The following is a 15,902-nucleotide window of genomic DNA, read 5'->3' as shown; positions in this document are numbered from 1 at the left end:
CCAGGATATGGGGCTGGCGCCCTACCCATTTGAGCCACAGGTGCCGCCCTCTCATGTTCATTTTATAGATGTGGGACCAGAAGCTCAGAGAGGTTGAGTGAGTCATTCAAAGCCACCCCACCAGGTAAGGGAAGGGGTAGAAGTCTGCACTCAGGCTGGTGATTTTGAGATTTAATCCATGTCATCACACACAGTTGGGACACATGCTGTCTGATCTTTTAGCAGTGTGAGGCTACCTGGATTCCATGGTAAATGACTAACATGTGATGATCCAGTTGTCCTTGGGTGCGGCCATATTAGCCCTGGCATATACATGCATTCTACAGAGTTGGATTGCCTATGCCTTCCTCCCCTTTTCCTCTTTGGCTGGTTAGCTCCTACTCATTTTCAGATCTAGGTATAGGACTGACTATGTAGTTTCTGGGGCTCTCTATTCCCTTGTTCAAAAGTTATTAAGCATTTCAAAACAGTGACAGCAGAGCATTCAACCACGCATGGGACACTTTAAAGTTCCTGTTGGGCTTGGAACTCCTGAAAGTGGGACCTGGAGAAATGGGGTAGTGAATTGTCATCTCTGTGCAGGACTCACTCAGGACCATGGACAGGTCCAGCCCAAGCATGACTCATGAGCCTCTAGGATTTGCCATGGGTTTCAAGTGAGGGGAAGAGGTAGAGTAGGGACCTGTTTTATCTTCAGGAAAGTGTGCTAATCATTTACTGCCCAGGGCCTCACAAGCCCTGCTCCTCAAGGCTAAGCAAGTGTAATGACCTGCAGAGGTTAGGGATAGGCAGGAGACAGGGGCAGAGATGACAGACCAGACATGGGGCCACTCCTCGGGGTACACACTTGGCTCCAGACCCCCGCCTTCAGCCGGGCCCTGTGACCCTTCGTTAGCCTCCTGAGGCTTCTCAGGCCCCTATGTTCTCTTTGGTTGTCCTTACACACCTTCCGGCACACCGGTGACATATGTGGGGCCTGGGAAATATTTCCTGTTTCCTCAAAATCAGGATGGGGGAGGAGGGAAGAATCCTCAAACATTTTGGACGACGGGCCCTTATGTGGAGTTCCCCCACCCCCATCCCACAGATTTCTTTTAGTTCTAAGCAACAGAAAATCTACTTGGTGTAAGCAGAAAAGAGTGCATACGGGTTTAAAACCTAGAAGCTTAAGGGTGGCTGTACCTTTAGGCATTATTGGTCCTAGAGCCCGAACCGTGGGCTCAGAGCTCAGTTTCTCTTTTCATTTTTCTCTTTGCGGAAGCCAAGATTTTCAAACCTGCGGCAAATGGCGGGTAGAAACCCTGGGAAGGACTCTGATTGGCTGGATTTATGTAATGGGCATATCCCTGAACCAATCCCTGTGTCCAGGGTGAGAGCAGGGGCTGCGCCTATAGAGGAGCAGGAAGAGGGTGGGGCAGGCCGAAGTGCTGGCCCGGCCAGCCTTCCACAGCCTGTCCCTCTCACCTTCTCTCCTGGACACTGGCTTGATCAGGGGGTACCAACTTGGCTCCGACCTCTGCCTTCAGCCTGGCCCCCTGACCCTTCGTTAGCCTCCTGAGGCTTCTCAGGCCTTGAGAGCTTGATCCCAGGAAGATCCTTGTAGAGAGGAAACTGCTGAGCACAGGGAACTGCCTGGAGCTCAGGCTTTGGCTTGTGCCCAGGCTTGCTGTTTCTGGAAGGCTCTTCCCATCCTCCCTCAGAGCCCATCCCAGTATTGTCTCCATAGCCCAGGGTGAGGAGATACCCAGGCAGAGCTTTCTCAAAGGGCTTCAACTCCAGAATGCCTTTCTTTGAGGCTGTGAAATTTTATTTCATTTTAGAAATGAACCAATAATACAAAAGGATACCAAAGAGAACCCTTTGTAAAAAGAATACAGTGCGACATTTCTCTCCGGGCCTTCAGACTTCAGTTCACGCAAACCTGCTCTCAAGGCCATGCAAGGCAAGAAGAACTTTAGTGTTTGTTGATGAGGAGGAGATGTTTCTTTCACACTTTGGCATTTCTCTCTTTTAGACGTACTAAGAGCAAAGCCCAAATGTTATCTCCAGCTGGCTCCATATTTAGTGAGGACATAGGAAGGTCTTGAGTCTGAGGTGGCTGAGGAGTGGCTCCATGTCTCACAGCTATAGTTGTTCCTCCTGTGGTAGCACAGGGGTGGGGAAGTGGACTTAAGAGAGAAGAACAGAATCTTAAAGCCAGGACTTCTGAGTTTCATGCCTGTCCTCTCATGACCTTCTGGTTGACCTTGGCTTCAGTCCCTGGGCTTCAGTTTCCCTACTTGTACAAGGAGAGGTGGACAAGATGATCCCTGTGATCTTTCTTAGCTCTAATTTCTGTGACTAGGTCAGATAGAGAAAGAAGACCAATCAGGAATCTGCTTGTTTCTGCCTTTGCTATCGACTCGTTATGTGACCTTGGGTAAGTCTATGGCCATACCACACTGAACATATCTGATCTCATCTGATCTCAGAAGCTAAGCAAGGATGGCCCTGGATAGTACTTGAAAGGGAGACCTTGGGTAAGTTCCTTCTCCCTTTTGGGTCTGTTTCCCACCTTTGAACAACCTATATTGTGTAGGAGGCTGGCTAAGAGGTGGTGTGGAGTGGCAGGCATGGAGCAGGGCTCTCTTGAGCCAGAATTCAGGCTGTCTGCTCCTTACCAGAATCCCACCATTCAGGATCCCATGCCCTAAAGCACTCTAGCCAGCCCTCCAGTCCCACAATTTCTAGGGAGACCTTACTCAGTCACATGGCCTCAGGCCTCCTCCCCAGCCTACTTTTGCCACCTCTGCCTTTGCTCTGACTTCCACACCCAACAACCTTAGCCAAAATGTTTGATTCTGCAACCTCGCTGAAGCCCGGGTTGAGCCACAGGAAGAACTGCAGCCCAGTGGAACATCGATGAAGCCAGACATGACACCCATCCTCGGGGAGTATGTGACCCAGAATGGGAGGGGACAGTGTGCATACGTACCCAGGGCCATGAGACAGGGGCAGTGGCCTAAATCTTGACAATCTTTACATCCCCTTACATGTCAGGGGATCTAGGAGGATGAGAAGTGCTGCTGGCCAAGGGCCCAGCACTATCAGGGAAGTAAAACAGATTGCGGGGTGACTCCATGGGGTCCAGGAGGCAGGGGATGAAAAGGAGCTTGGGACCATATTTTGATAGGCGGGGTAGGAAGGCCTGGACTGGTTGGAGAGGCAGGGGCTGGGGAGGCAGTAAGTTTTCCGTATTAGTTAAGAACCTGTGTTTGGGAACCTAGCTTCAACTAACCCAGGCAAAAAGGACAATTTCTTGGAAGAATGGAGAGTCTGAGGGAGGCATGAACACCTGCAGAGCAGGTGAAGGTCTAGACCTTAAGGTCTAAGGTCTAGGCCATCAAACCTCCTGGAAACAGCAGGCAGAACAAACCATGAGAAGGGCCCTGATTGGCTGGGCTTGGATGAGGATATTCCTGAACCAATCCCTATGTTCAGGTGTGGGAGGAAGGGCAGTCCTCCAGATTCCCTCCCGATGGGGGTCTCTCCTTTCCCTCAAAGCAGGGCTCTGCTTCTAGAAGACAGGGAAGGGACAGCTAATCAGGGACTCAGGCACCATCAAGACCCAGCTCTTGATCCTGCTTCTCTCCTCTGTTGGCTCCATTTCTCTTTTTCATGGCAGACTAAATTTATCTTCAGGGAAGAATCCTGGAGAGGGGATTTATTGGTCTAGTTTGGGTCAGGTTGCTACCCTCAGGTCAATCAGCTGTGGCCAAAAATTGGGGTCCCATTGTAACAGGGCTGTCCTGCACTGTCAGGAGGTCAGGATGGCAGTCTCTGAAGGGACAGTGCTGAGCAGGCAATCCCAGAACTGTCCCCTGAGTTTCCAAGCAAAGGAATATAGCCTGATCCCACCAGCATTTTGGGAAGAGTAGGCATTAAAGAGGACAGTCTTTTTCCTTTTATTCATAAAAACAAATTTGCAACAATTTATTAAAAATCGATACCATGCAGTAGGGGTATGAGAAATTCCTCATTTACATTTGATTCTGGCAGTTCCAGTCTAATTTAAAGCATTTGTGCACTAACATCATTGGAAAATGCCTTCAGGCCGAAGCCTCTTCGGAAATGGACGGTGTGTTTGCTGCATATAAAAGAACAGAACCGTTAAATAGCTAGAGTCACTTCTGTGGGTCTTGTTATTTGAGGGGGAATTAAAAAAATGGGTGAACCTACAGTATCAGTAAGACAGAGAATGTACTTCGTGGGTTAACCTAGAAGACTGTGCACGTTCAGGAGTCACAAAGGGTTACAGACGCACACACTCACCTCCGACAGTCCAATACTCTGTTTGTTTTCCTGCTATGCTGGAATAATATTTCTACAGGTATTTTTTTGTGTGTATACATTATGTACAATTGTCTCTTTCCCTTTGAAAAATTAATGTGGTCCTTTAAATTAAATTTGGTTTTAGTGAAATCAAGAAAGCAAGTAAATACTGGTAATACACAGTGAGTGACAACACCGATTTTTAGTGCCTAAACAGAGAATGACTTCAACTTGACCTGTGATGTGTTAACATTATTCTCCCCCTCCCTAAAAGCTATAGTATCTCCATAAACTCTCTTTGGGGAGGGGAGCAGAAAGCTATGCTACGTGAAATAGGCTGTTTTGAAATGTCGGTGATGGTAGGATTCCTGTGGGCCCTTTCATCAAAGCCTGGTAGTGACAACAGTGTGTTCCTGACTGCAGTGGTTCTGGGAAGAGATTATTGCCTGCCTGTTGAAGCTGCCATTAGATTTCTTTAGGGAGTTTGTGCAGACGTCCTGGACGTTGTCATTCAGGCCTTTCTTTAGCAAAGAATGAACCTGTCGAGGAATGTCAGAAAAGTCATGGGGAGCCTCCCTCCAGCTGGGCTGTTCTGGGTAGAGGGCTGTGCTAGAAGCTTCTCTGGGCCACACCCCCGGCTGTAGGAAGGGCTGAACGGCATAGTCATACTAATACCTCACGGGTCAGGGCTGCTTTATTGTTTGGTACAAAGCTTTCCTGGACAAAATCAAGTTTCAATGCTAGAGTGACCCTGTGAGGTAGGCAGGACAAGGTGTTATTTCAACCCTAATTCTCACAGAGGGAAAACTGAGGCCCAAGGTCACATAGGGAGTTGGTAGGGGACTGAGGACTCGAACCCAGGCCTGTCGGACTCCCAGGCCTGGGCTCTTTGGAGTTCACTTGAAAGGAAAGAGTGGTCTTATGAATGAGAATCAGTCTGCCCACTTGATTGCCCTTGAGGGATCCCTAGGGGAGAGCTCACTGGCTTGTTTAGATGGAAGGCCACCTTCTAGAAGTCAAAGGAAACCCTCTCCGTAAGACCACAGGGATGTCTTTTAGCAGAATGACTCCCATTCACTTTGGTCAGAAACAAAATCAGTGGGGAAAAAAATATGTATCCTGGCCAGCCCTTGGACCCTAATGAGAGAGGTTAAAGTGCACAATCTTTCTTTATCATGTTTGCTGGAAACAGACATTCCATGATTACCTCGGGCAGTTCCCTCTTATTACTGGGAACACCCGATATGAACATAAGGACATGGCCAACGTGGTGGGTACGTGACAGACTGTCGGTGAATGCTGCAGAGCATGTCTGCAGTGACGTGCCCTAAATCCCCACGATCCCCAGAACGGGTGTTATTGTGTTAATGAGTGGCATTTACCAGAGTAACAAACATCTCGTTTGGTGATGGAGGTCCCATCAGGAGCATGCAAGTTCGCTTGCTCCAGTGTCCCAGCCCTCAGGTGCGCGGTCCCCAGGGCTGTGCCTGTCTGTGGTTCCTGCAGACTCCCTGTGCCAGGAAGGCTGGGCTTGGCTGGCCTGGCAGCTGGGGGCCTGGTGGCCCTGCCTACCTCCTCCTGCAGGGTGGAGAAGGGCCGGCCTGAGTGGCCACAGCCAGTGATGTGTGTGCAGAGTGCAGACGCGGTTCCTCCAGAAGCCCCTTGCCTCTTCCCAAGGCTGCTTCCGGCTACTCAGTGACTTTCGGCTGGAGTTTTAGTGCCTCTCTCCTTGTCTCGAATTTTTTTTTTTTTTGCAAGTTTCAAATATCTCAGCTCCTCCTTGTTCGCAGACATTAAGGAAGAAGTCGTTCCCATTCCTCTTCTTTGTGAAGGAATTAGAACTTCACAAATAAGGCTCGAGGTCAGGTGCCAAGTCCCCCTTCCCTTCCTGTCCTCCTGAGTGCCATCCCAGCAGTCCTGAGTGGCCAGCCGTGGCGTTCAGCTTCTCCGCAGCCAGAGCCGACAGTGTTCCTGTAGCAGACGCCTCTGCCCTGTGTGGTTCTATCACGGGGGAGGCCCCAGCCCCAGGCCTCCCACCCTTACAGGCCCGAGACCATGACTCGGAAGGAGGGTGGCACATGTCTGTGGCGGGGGCTGGCGGTGGGGCTGACGCACGGGCTGACACAGCTGGCGTCCACGCCTCCTATGGATGGGAGGTAGGCGTGGTGGAGGATGGGCAGCTGGAGGGACAGCCGGCGCTGGATGCTGGACAGAGAGAGAGAGGAGTGTTAGTGCAGGGTATCTGATTGCTCCTTGGTCTTGCTTTGGCTATAAAAGCTGAGGACAGGAACGTATTTTTCTCTGAATCCAAGATCTATCCATTCAATCATCTTAACTGTTCAGCCATCTAACAGGTATTTAATGAAAACCTATGTGTACCAGCTAGTGCCCTGGGAATAACCAGGGAGACTAGAATAAATAAGAAGGATGCAGTCTTCTCGAGCCTCTGGTCTGGGATTTGGCAATTATTGTAAATGTCATAGCAAAAAAGATGCCTCTGGACTTGCAGTGGGGATACATCCCAGTAAACCTGTTGTAAGGTTAAAATATCATCTGTCGAAAATGCATGTAATACAACTAACCTGCTGAGCATGACGGCTCAGCCTAGCCTACCTTAATTGTGCTCAGAACACTTACTTCAGCCTACGGTTGGGCAGCATCATCTAACACAGAGCCTATTTTATAATAAAGTGTGAAACATTTCATATAATTTATTGAATATTGTACTGAATGTGTATTGCTTTTGAACCATTATAAACTTGAAACATTTTAAGTTGGAACTGTGTGTATTACTAAGGAAAAGGCTCTGCCCTCCTAACGGCTTTGCTACAAATATAGATGTATCTCATTCTCTACCCTTACATGCTTGCACGTGGACTTGGCTTTCAGCTCTATCCCTGGAAGGCTCCAGCACTATCCTTCCTCTGTCCCTTCTCTACCGCCTTTTCCAGGACCTCATTCCTTCCTTCTCACTGGGCCGATTCCAACAGGCTCCTCCCTGGTCTTTCAGCATCTTTGGTGACTGGTGTTATCTTTCCAACACTGGGAAGCTGGGGAAGGGACACCAGGACAGGCACCGACATGCCATTCATGGTGCTCTATGATCTGTCTCTCGCCAAACTCTCTAGCTCAGTGGTTCTCATCTATTTTCATCGCTACTTCACAAAAATAATTTTATGGTTGGGGGTCACCACAACATGAGGAACTGTATTACAGGGTCGCGGCATTAGGAAGGTTAAGAACCACTGCTCTAGGTGAACCTTCTACCCTCTCCCTGCAACGAACTGGGTTTCCTTCAGGATCTGGTTTAAATGTCAGAGAGTGGGCCCCCTTCCTCCTCTAGGCCCTGAGAACTCTTGGTAAATACCCATAAATGAATAGTGGAGGTGGGGCTGAGCTGGGGTTCGCTTGCACATGTGGCTGACATAGCAACAGCTAGGGAAAGGGAGCTGTCCTCTGACTCTCTTCTCACTGTCATACCCTCACCTGTCTTAATGACTGTCACCTTAACAGCCAAAAAGGCTACTTTTGGGAAATGTGCCCCAGTAATATCTCCCCTGCTCTGCACAGCTGTGCTCTCCACAATTCTCCACTGGTGCACCTGTCATATTGCTCTCCTGGAGAGAAGGGACTGAATTCTTATGTCTCCGTGTGTCCCCAGTGCCTCGCCACTTGGGTGCAAATAAAACAAAACCCAAGATCTTAACAAACACCCAATCGCCAAAAGAAATATCAGTATTCCCACATCGAGACAGGGTGCAGAGTTTATGGAACTTGCTCATGGAAAATAAAACCAGAACTGAGGAAATTGGCACTCTTCTGTCAAACTACATTGCTTTGTGCTGGAGGCAGATCAACTGGGGGCCATCTCATTGCAACTGGGTATGCCCCTGGAGGTTATTAGGGTGCTGATGGGTTCTGAGATAGATGGGCATGGATGAAACACTGCCCCCACTGACCAGAAAGGCTTCTCCCAAGAGACACCTTATAGATATACATGGAATGAAACTAGAGTATTATCGATCTCATTTTGAAATGTAAGTTGAACACTGTGTAACGTCAGCCATGGTCTACTCTTTAAGGCAAGATGGTGTTGACAAAACATCCAGGAACAAAGGGAAGCTGAAGAGTAAACTCATACTTAGGAAAAGGGTACCCTGTCCAAGCACTCAGGACAGGGCTGGCTGCCTAGGCAAGGTGGGATCTGTCTCATAGTTGTCAGAGCCACAGAATTCTGCTATTTGGAGCCTGCTCATCTTTTCATTCTTTCAACAGATGCTTGCTCAGAATTCACTCAGTGCCAGCACCTGTGTTCAGTCCAGAGGACACACAGAGGGCTCAGACATTACCTTCTAGGTGCTTACTCTCTAGTGGCGGCAAATGCTGAGGAAAATTCTGATAAATACCATAGAACCATCAGTGGGTGTTCTGGACTGTGAGCTGGCCAGGTCTTGGCGCTAACTGTTGATAGTCTGTTAGCTCTAACACTAAATGGACCCATGTAGCACTGCAGTGGAAGATTTGGCTGCTTTTGCTGGTTCCTCACTGCATGTCACTCTCTAGAGGCCAAGTTTCAGAGCTCATGTCTTTAAACTCTGCTTCCAATCTGCTATAGGATGGGAAGAACTAAAATTGCCAGTGGGAACAGAGCTAACTGAGGTGTTTAGAGTCTTTGCTTCAATGTCACCTTCTCATTGAGTCTTCTCTGACCACCCTATTTAAAATGACACTTCCTGATCCCTTTCCCTACTTTATTTTTCTCCAAAGCACCTGTAGTTTGACATGTTATGTCTTTCTTTTTTATTCGATCATCCTTCCAGATAGAATGGGAGCTTCAGGGAGATAGCTTAGTCTATTTTCTTCAATGCTATGTCCCCAGCACCTATGCCTGCCACATCACAGGTTCCTGAAAACCCTTCTTAAGTAAATGCATTTAGAAAGGTTACCTTTTATACATAGCAAAGACAGCGTGCTACAGTGGGGAACATGGGATGCTGGACAGACCCAAGTTCAAATCCCATCTCCAGCACTTAACTCAATTCCCTTTTCTAAATATTAGTTTTCTCATCTGTAAAAAGAGCATTTTATTAATAATTTGACCAGCATCATGGGACTGCTGTGGAGAACAAACAAGATAGTGGATGTGAAAACACAGTGCAAACTATAAGTAGTTGTGAAGGAGTAACATACTCTTTAGTCATAATTTTCAAGGAGAAGGTACTTACTGTTCTGGAGAGTTTATGTCTTCTATAGGATCTTTGCATGTTCGAGAGGGTTCTGTTGTATTCCATTGTAGCTGGGGATTTTGATCTAGGTGATTTTTTAAAATGGCCTTTCCCCCATCTGAATGCAAAACAACAATATCACAACACATTCTGTTAACTTTGTTAAAATTAACAATGCAAGTTTTTGGAGGATGATGCCCAAGGAGAGAGAATGCAAACGAGCCCATTATCCCTCTGCCTTGAGAGCGGTCTGCATAGTGGCTCCCCAGGACCAAGGCAGTGATCCGGGAAGCCTCTGCCTTGGGATGGAAGCAGCATTCTGCATGTGTGTGTGCGGAATGCCTCGTGCCCTCCTTCACTCCAAGAAAAAGGAGGAGGAGGCAAGTCAAGTTGACTAATATAAGCAACATAACTTAGGAATGAGTGTTCCAATATTAAGTCCCTTTTCATGGTCACAAAAGGATATAACGACAAAGAAAGAAGAAAAACCTCCAAGTATAATTTTGATAAGATTTTCAAAGACTGAAAAGAATAATAATAGTAAACCGTTGGGGGATGTATAAATTGACATAATCTTATGGGGGGGGCACTGTCAATATGTGTCACACATCACAAAAAGTGCCTATTTTTACCTAGAGTTTTCACTTCTGGGAACTGTTCTAAAGAAATAATCAAGGATATATACAAAGTTATATACAAGATGTTCAATTGGCATCATTTACAATATTGAAATTGGAATCCGAATTGGTCCAGTAATAACAGATTCGTAACATAATTATGGGGCCTCCATTCAAAGGATTATTGTATAGCCACCAAATATGGTGATGTAAATTCTCTCAATTCTTTTTGTGCTTCAGAACCATCTGGGGAGATATAAATACATATATAAATCTGGCTTCCACCTGAGAGATTTGGATTCATTTGGTCTGGAGAGCAGCATGGGTGTGTATGTTGGCTTTTGCTGCAGTGGGTAACCTTATATGTCTGTCATTTTGCACCCCTGCGAGTATAGCCCTAATTATAAATGGATTCCATATTTGCAGCCTCGTCTTCTTGCTAAAATTTATTTGTAACTGCCAAATCAATCATCTCCATGCTTTTGTGGTTATTTGCTGACATGCACAGAGTTTTGACACATTCTAGTTGGCTGATGAACACGTTCCCAGCTGAGGTTGAACAAGGTGATGGCTCTACCTTCTTTCAGCTCTTACACGTTAAGTAGGTTATCTTTTTTGAGGTTATTTAGGGACATGTTTTTCATATTTTTGTGCCTTTTCTTGGTGGCTTTTCCCCCAAGCATAGTGCTGAAGTGCTGTCCAGTGTTTCTGAGCAGAAGAGGGCTGTGGTATGTTTTACAGAGAAGATACATGTGTGTGTTAGATCGGCTTCCATCAGCGTTATGCTATGTTGGCCGTGAGTGCAATGTTAATGAATAATGTATATAGAATAAGGTGTCTTTAAACAGAAACGCACCTAAAAACAAATTTATGTGTTGACTGGCTGACAAAAATGTCAACCTGCAAGAGGCTTATAGGATATTAACCCTGTTTTTCCCCTGGGAGTAATGGCTAATTCACTGTTGATGTGATTCTGCAGAACACTGCTGTCACAAATAACCAGAACTGACTGCCTACCCAAATGCTGTGGTCTGAATGTGTCCCCCCAAATTCACGTGCTGGAACTTTACGGCCCATGTGATAGTATGAAGGGGTGAGGCCTGGAAAGGGCAATTAAGTCATGAGGTCGAGTCCTCGTGGATCGGAGCAGGGCCCTTATAAAAGGGCTGGAGGGTGTGGGTTCACTCCCCTTCATCTTTTCTACCATGAGGAAGACACAGCTTCCTTCCCCTCTGAAGGACAGCAGTCCAAGCTCCATCTTGGAAGTGGAGAAAGATACCCAATCCACTGGCAACTTGATCTTGGACTCCACAGTCTCCAGGGCTGTGAGAAGTAAATTTCTGTTGTTTACAAATTACCAAGTCTGTGGTGTTCTATCATAGCAGTACAAACAGACTGAGACACATAGTATAAAATTCCAGAAGTGGAACTGCTGAGTCAGAACAATTTCTTCTTTTTTTTTTTTTTTGGCCGGGGCTGGGTTTGAACCCACCACCTCCAGGATATGGGACCAGCGCCCTACTCCTTTGAGCCACAGGTGCCACCAAGTCAGAACAATTTCTATTTCAACCAGCAATGTATGAGCATGTCCCCTCCTCAACTATTCCCTTGCACTCTTAGCAACTTTTTGATCTTTGATTTTTGTTCATATTAGAGGTGAAAATGCAATCTCATTGCAGATTTAATTTGAATTCCTTTCATAAGAAGCATGATTGATCATCTTTTCATAAGTGTAAGAACCATTCCCATTTTCTTTTATGAGAACTCTCTTTTGATCATTTTTCTATTGGGTTGTTGATCTTTTTCTTATTAAAATGTATAATTTCTTCTTATATATAAGGGCATAAACTTATTATAACAGTTAAAGTATTTTTTGCATGCATTTGTTGCTTGATTTTTTGACTGTACTTATCATGGATTTTGCATTGTGAAAAGAAGTTTTGTAGCTAAATTTATCAACTTTTCCTTTTATGGTTTTTGTTTTGCATCATACTGAGAAAGGACCTCTCTTCTCTGAAATTGTTTAAAAAAAAATCTCCTTTGGTTTCTTCTAGTACCTTTATTGTTTCATTTTTTATATTTAAGTATTTTATCCATCAGGAATTAATTTTTGTGTAAGGTCTGAGGTAAGGATCTACCTTTTTTCTCTTTCAGTTGGCTTTCCATTTACCAATAAAATTTATTGAATAACTTAGTTTTTTACTAATTTGAAATTCCCATCTTTACCCAATAATAAAATTATTAGGGGTAATTTTTATTCTCAAAATTACCTTGTTATTATCTCACTTCAACATTATGGCAACCAATTATCTTACATAATGTTGCTCCTATTAATCTAATAAGAATACTGATTACTTATTTGGTAAGAATAAAAGAAACAGGATTTTTCATTGATTAAAAAATAATTTCATAACAAATAAATGACTACATGCTAATGAAAAATCCAAATATAGAAACATGAAAAAGAAAATGTGGGAGTCTCTCTCCTCCACCTTCCACAATACCATTCCTTTCTACACAGGGGAATCTTGTGAGCATTTGATGTTTGTTCTTTGAAGCCTTTTAAAAAAAATGTGCTTTTACACACACACAGGTGTATGCATTTGTGTGTATCATAATCACAGTGATGGCCTTCATCTTACTTTTTTCACTCGGAGATCTTTCCATATCTGCACTAACAGCCCCACCACTTCACCTCCCTTTAATAGCTGTATAATGTGCCATTTTTGGTTGCATCACAATTAATGAAACAACCCCAAATGTTGAACATTTAATTCAATTCCAGCTTTTCTCACCTACCACTAACATTGTGACATACATCTGTGTGTTTATATCTTTGCCCACATGGGAGTATTTGCAAGGGGCAGGTTCCTGCTAGTGGAGTTGCCCGGTCAAGACGTTAGTGCCAGACTGTTTCTGGAAAATGCTCATTTCCAAACGCTCTTACCAACACTGGTAATCTTTAAGTTTTTCCTGAAAGATGGGCTCAAACTGATTTGTATTACTGTGGCTGGCATTCCCCGGATGGGTGGCCAGGGTGGGCATCATCACTTGTCTTCCTGCCCACCCTTTTCTTATACATTGATGAGGTGTGTTTGAAACTGTGAAACCTTGTTCAGGGAGGTAAAGATGAACTACTTGCTAAGAACAAAAGGGAAAATGAAATATGCCCCCAGTCAGTACGTTGGGCATGCCAGCCACATTGTGTACATGTAGAATTGAAGCCCCAGGCATGGGAAATAGAAGCCCTGGGTCCAGGCAGGGAGGGCTCCAAGTGGACACTAAACTGTGGTCAAGGCACAGGGCTTCCAGTGCTCCAGCTGTGTGTTCGTGGCTTCAGAGAAGTCCCCTGCCCTCTCTGCCCCTCAGTTTCTTCATCTGTAGGGTGGAGGATGGACAGCTGATGTCTGAACTCCAGGGCCCCGCCTCCTCTCACCTGTGCCCTCGGTGAAGTTCCCCAGGCTGAGGATGTCGTTGAGCTCTTGATAGTGGTTCTGTTTAATGTAAGTGGTCTTTTCTGGTGTGTCCTGCAGCTGCATGGTGACCTCTTCCAAGTCTTTATCCAGCTAGAAGACAAAGGCTCCAGCTGAGTCAGCATCCTCAGTGCTGCCCCTGCCCCAGCCCTGGCAGCTAGGCCTCACAGGGCTGGGCTCCTCCTGGCTTCAGGGGGGACACCGAGACCCAGGGGGCTGCTACATCTCGGGGAAGAGATGCAGGACCTTGTCAGCTCTTGTGTAAGGAGAAGCTATGATGAAGGGGGCCTGGGCTTTGTAAGGGCATGCTCAGTGAAGGCTTCCACCTTAATGGAGCAGCTCAGCATGCCTAGGGAGGTGAAACAGGGACGGGGAAGAGCCCAGCTCTGGAGTTGATCAAGCCTAGGCGCCAACCCAGGGCTGCCCCTGACTGCTGGTGTCCTGGCCTGTGGGAATGGAGTCTCAACTTCTCTGTCCATAGAATGGAATAATAACAGTGGGGGAGTTGTGAAGATTAAATGAGATTGTGATGGGAAGTTTAGCCCACTGTCTGACGCCTATTAAGGCGAACCTGCTACTATGATAATTATTACTGATACCTCATAGGACCGTCAGTGAGAAGGACAGACATGCCGGGCTAGTCAGCTCTGAGCCTCACACTGTCATGGAGACTCAGACCAGCAGAGGCTCATGGAGAGGAGTTAGTCAGGATGTGTCCCTGTCATCCCCAGATTATACAAAAATCAGGTGCAAGTTCTGGGGCAACTCAGCTCCAGGGAAGCCTGGGAAGTGTGCTTTGGTGGGGAGGTGGCAGTTGGGGAGGGTAGGTAGTGGGCATCCCATTACAGAATAAGGGAGGAGAATTTATAAACTGTAAAGTGCTGACAGGAGCACAACCATCAAATCATAAATTAATTAATACATTTTCACATGGAGAAGAGAGGTTGCCCTTTTCTATGTGACTCCAATGACAGCTCTAGGATGGAAGTGTGGGAGAAATAGGAGGCCAGATCACGATTGAATTCCAGGAAAAACATTGAATTCCAGAAAAAAGCCAACATTTTTAAGGATTTTAACAGTGGCTTGGGTGTCCTACAGTGAGTAAGCTCTTCAGTGCTGGAGTGTGCAAGTAGAAGTCAAAGGTCAAGGTACAGAGACAAGTTATTACTAATTGCAGAGAGGTCTTGCACTAAAACAGAACCCGCAATGGCTGTGGGGAACAGAAACCTTCCCTGCTTTGCTCTGGTGGCTGGTGGTGGCTTGCTCTGTCCTAAAGCCATCATCTTGAGCTGCACAGACACAGGCTCTTGGGGACAGACTGCTGTGAGGCCTTCCAGGGACTGCCAGATATAGCCAATAAAAAGTCAGTGTCATATTTGAATTTCAGATAAACAATGAGTCCTTTCTCAGTGTTAAGTGTATCCCAAGTACTTTATACTAAAAAATATGATTGGTTATTGATCTGAAATTCAAATTTAACTGGTATCCTGCATCTAATCTGGCAACCCTATATCTCATTTCTTCCTTGCAACTGTCCATCTGGACACTACGTTTCCCAGCCTCCTCTGCGGCTAACTGGGCTCATAAAAGTTCTTGCCACTTAACTGGAGCAAAAACTGTGGGCAGTTTTTGTGTTACTTGTGTAAAAGGCAGCCCCTCTTGTGGACTTTCTGCCTCTTCCCTTCCCGAGACTGAGAAAAGGAAGTGCTTTCCACTCATCTGTCCTCTGAGAATGGCAGAGAGACGGAATCAAGTCCAGCCATGAACATGGAGAACAGAGCTACCCAAATGGGGTCTCTCTCCTCAGGAACTTTAGATGAGAGAGAAATAAACATTTTTTTTTGTGTGTGTGGCCACCTATTTTGAGGCCTATTTAGTACAGAATGTAGCCAGCACACCTCTGTTACTTTCATGCCCTCCCCCACATTGAATCAGAGTTATTTTTTTGGGGGGGGCAGCATAGGCAGAGTCTTACTTTGCTGCCCTTAGTAGAGTGCTGTGGCGTCATAGCTCACAACAACCTCAAACTCTTGAGCTCTAACGATTCTTTTGTCTCAGGCTCCCGAGTAGCTTTGACTACAGGTGCCCACCACAACACCTGGTTATTTTTAGAGATGGGTCTTGCACTTGCTCAGGCTGGTCTTGAACCCGTGAGCTCAGGCAGTCCACCTGCCTCGGCTTCCCAGAGTGCTAGGATTACAGGAGTGAGCTGTCACACCTGGGCAGAGTTGCTTTATTAAAGGAATACATGGTCTGCAGACTATGGGTCTGCTCAT

At 46.1% G+C, this 15,902-nt stretch overlaps 1 protein-coding gene across 1 annotated transcript in view; it reads right to left on the bottom strand.

Annotated features, from left to right (window-relative positions):
- Positions 1 to 3,920: 3,920 nt before the first annotated feature.
- GABBR2 (gamma-aminobutyric acid type B receptor subunit 2) overlaps positions 3,921 to 15,902 on the bottom strand; it is a 396,872-nt gene continuing 384,890 nt past the window's right edge. Inside the window, exons 17-19 of the mRNA XM_053572972.1 lie at positions 13,590 to 13,719; positions 9,537 to 9,654; positions 3,921 to 6,516 (exon numbers count right to left, since the gene is read on the bottom strand). Coding sequence (XP_053428947.1) covers positions 6,351 to 6,516; positions 9,537 to 9,654; positions 13,590 to 13,719 — 414 coding nt within the window. The 3' untranslated portion in view covers positions 3,921 to 6,350. The remainder of the gene's footprint in view (positions 6,517 to 9,536; positions 9,655 to 13,589; positions 13,720 to 15,902) is intronic.

This window comes from Nycticebus coucang, chromosome 2 (assembly GCF_027406575.1).
Source record: "Nycticebus coucang isolate mNycCou1 chromosome 2, mNycCou1.pri, whole genome shotgun sequence".
NCBI classification, from domain to species: domain Eukaryota; kingdom Metazoa; phylum Chordata; class Mammalia; order Primates; family Lorisidae; genus Nycticebus; species Nycticebus coucang.
The sequence above is the reverse complement of the archived record's forward strand: the minus strand, read 5'-3'. Positions and strand labels throughout refer to the sequence as shown.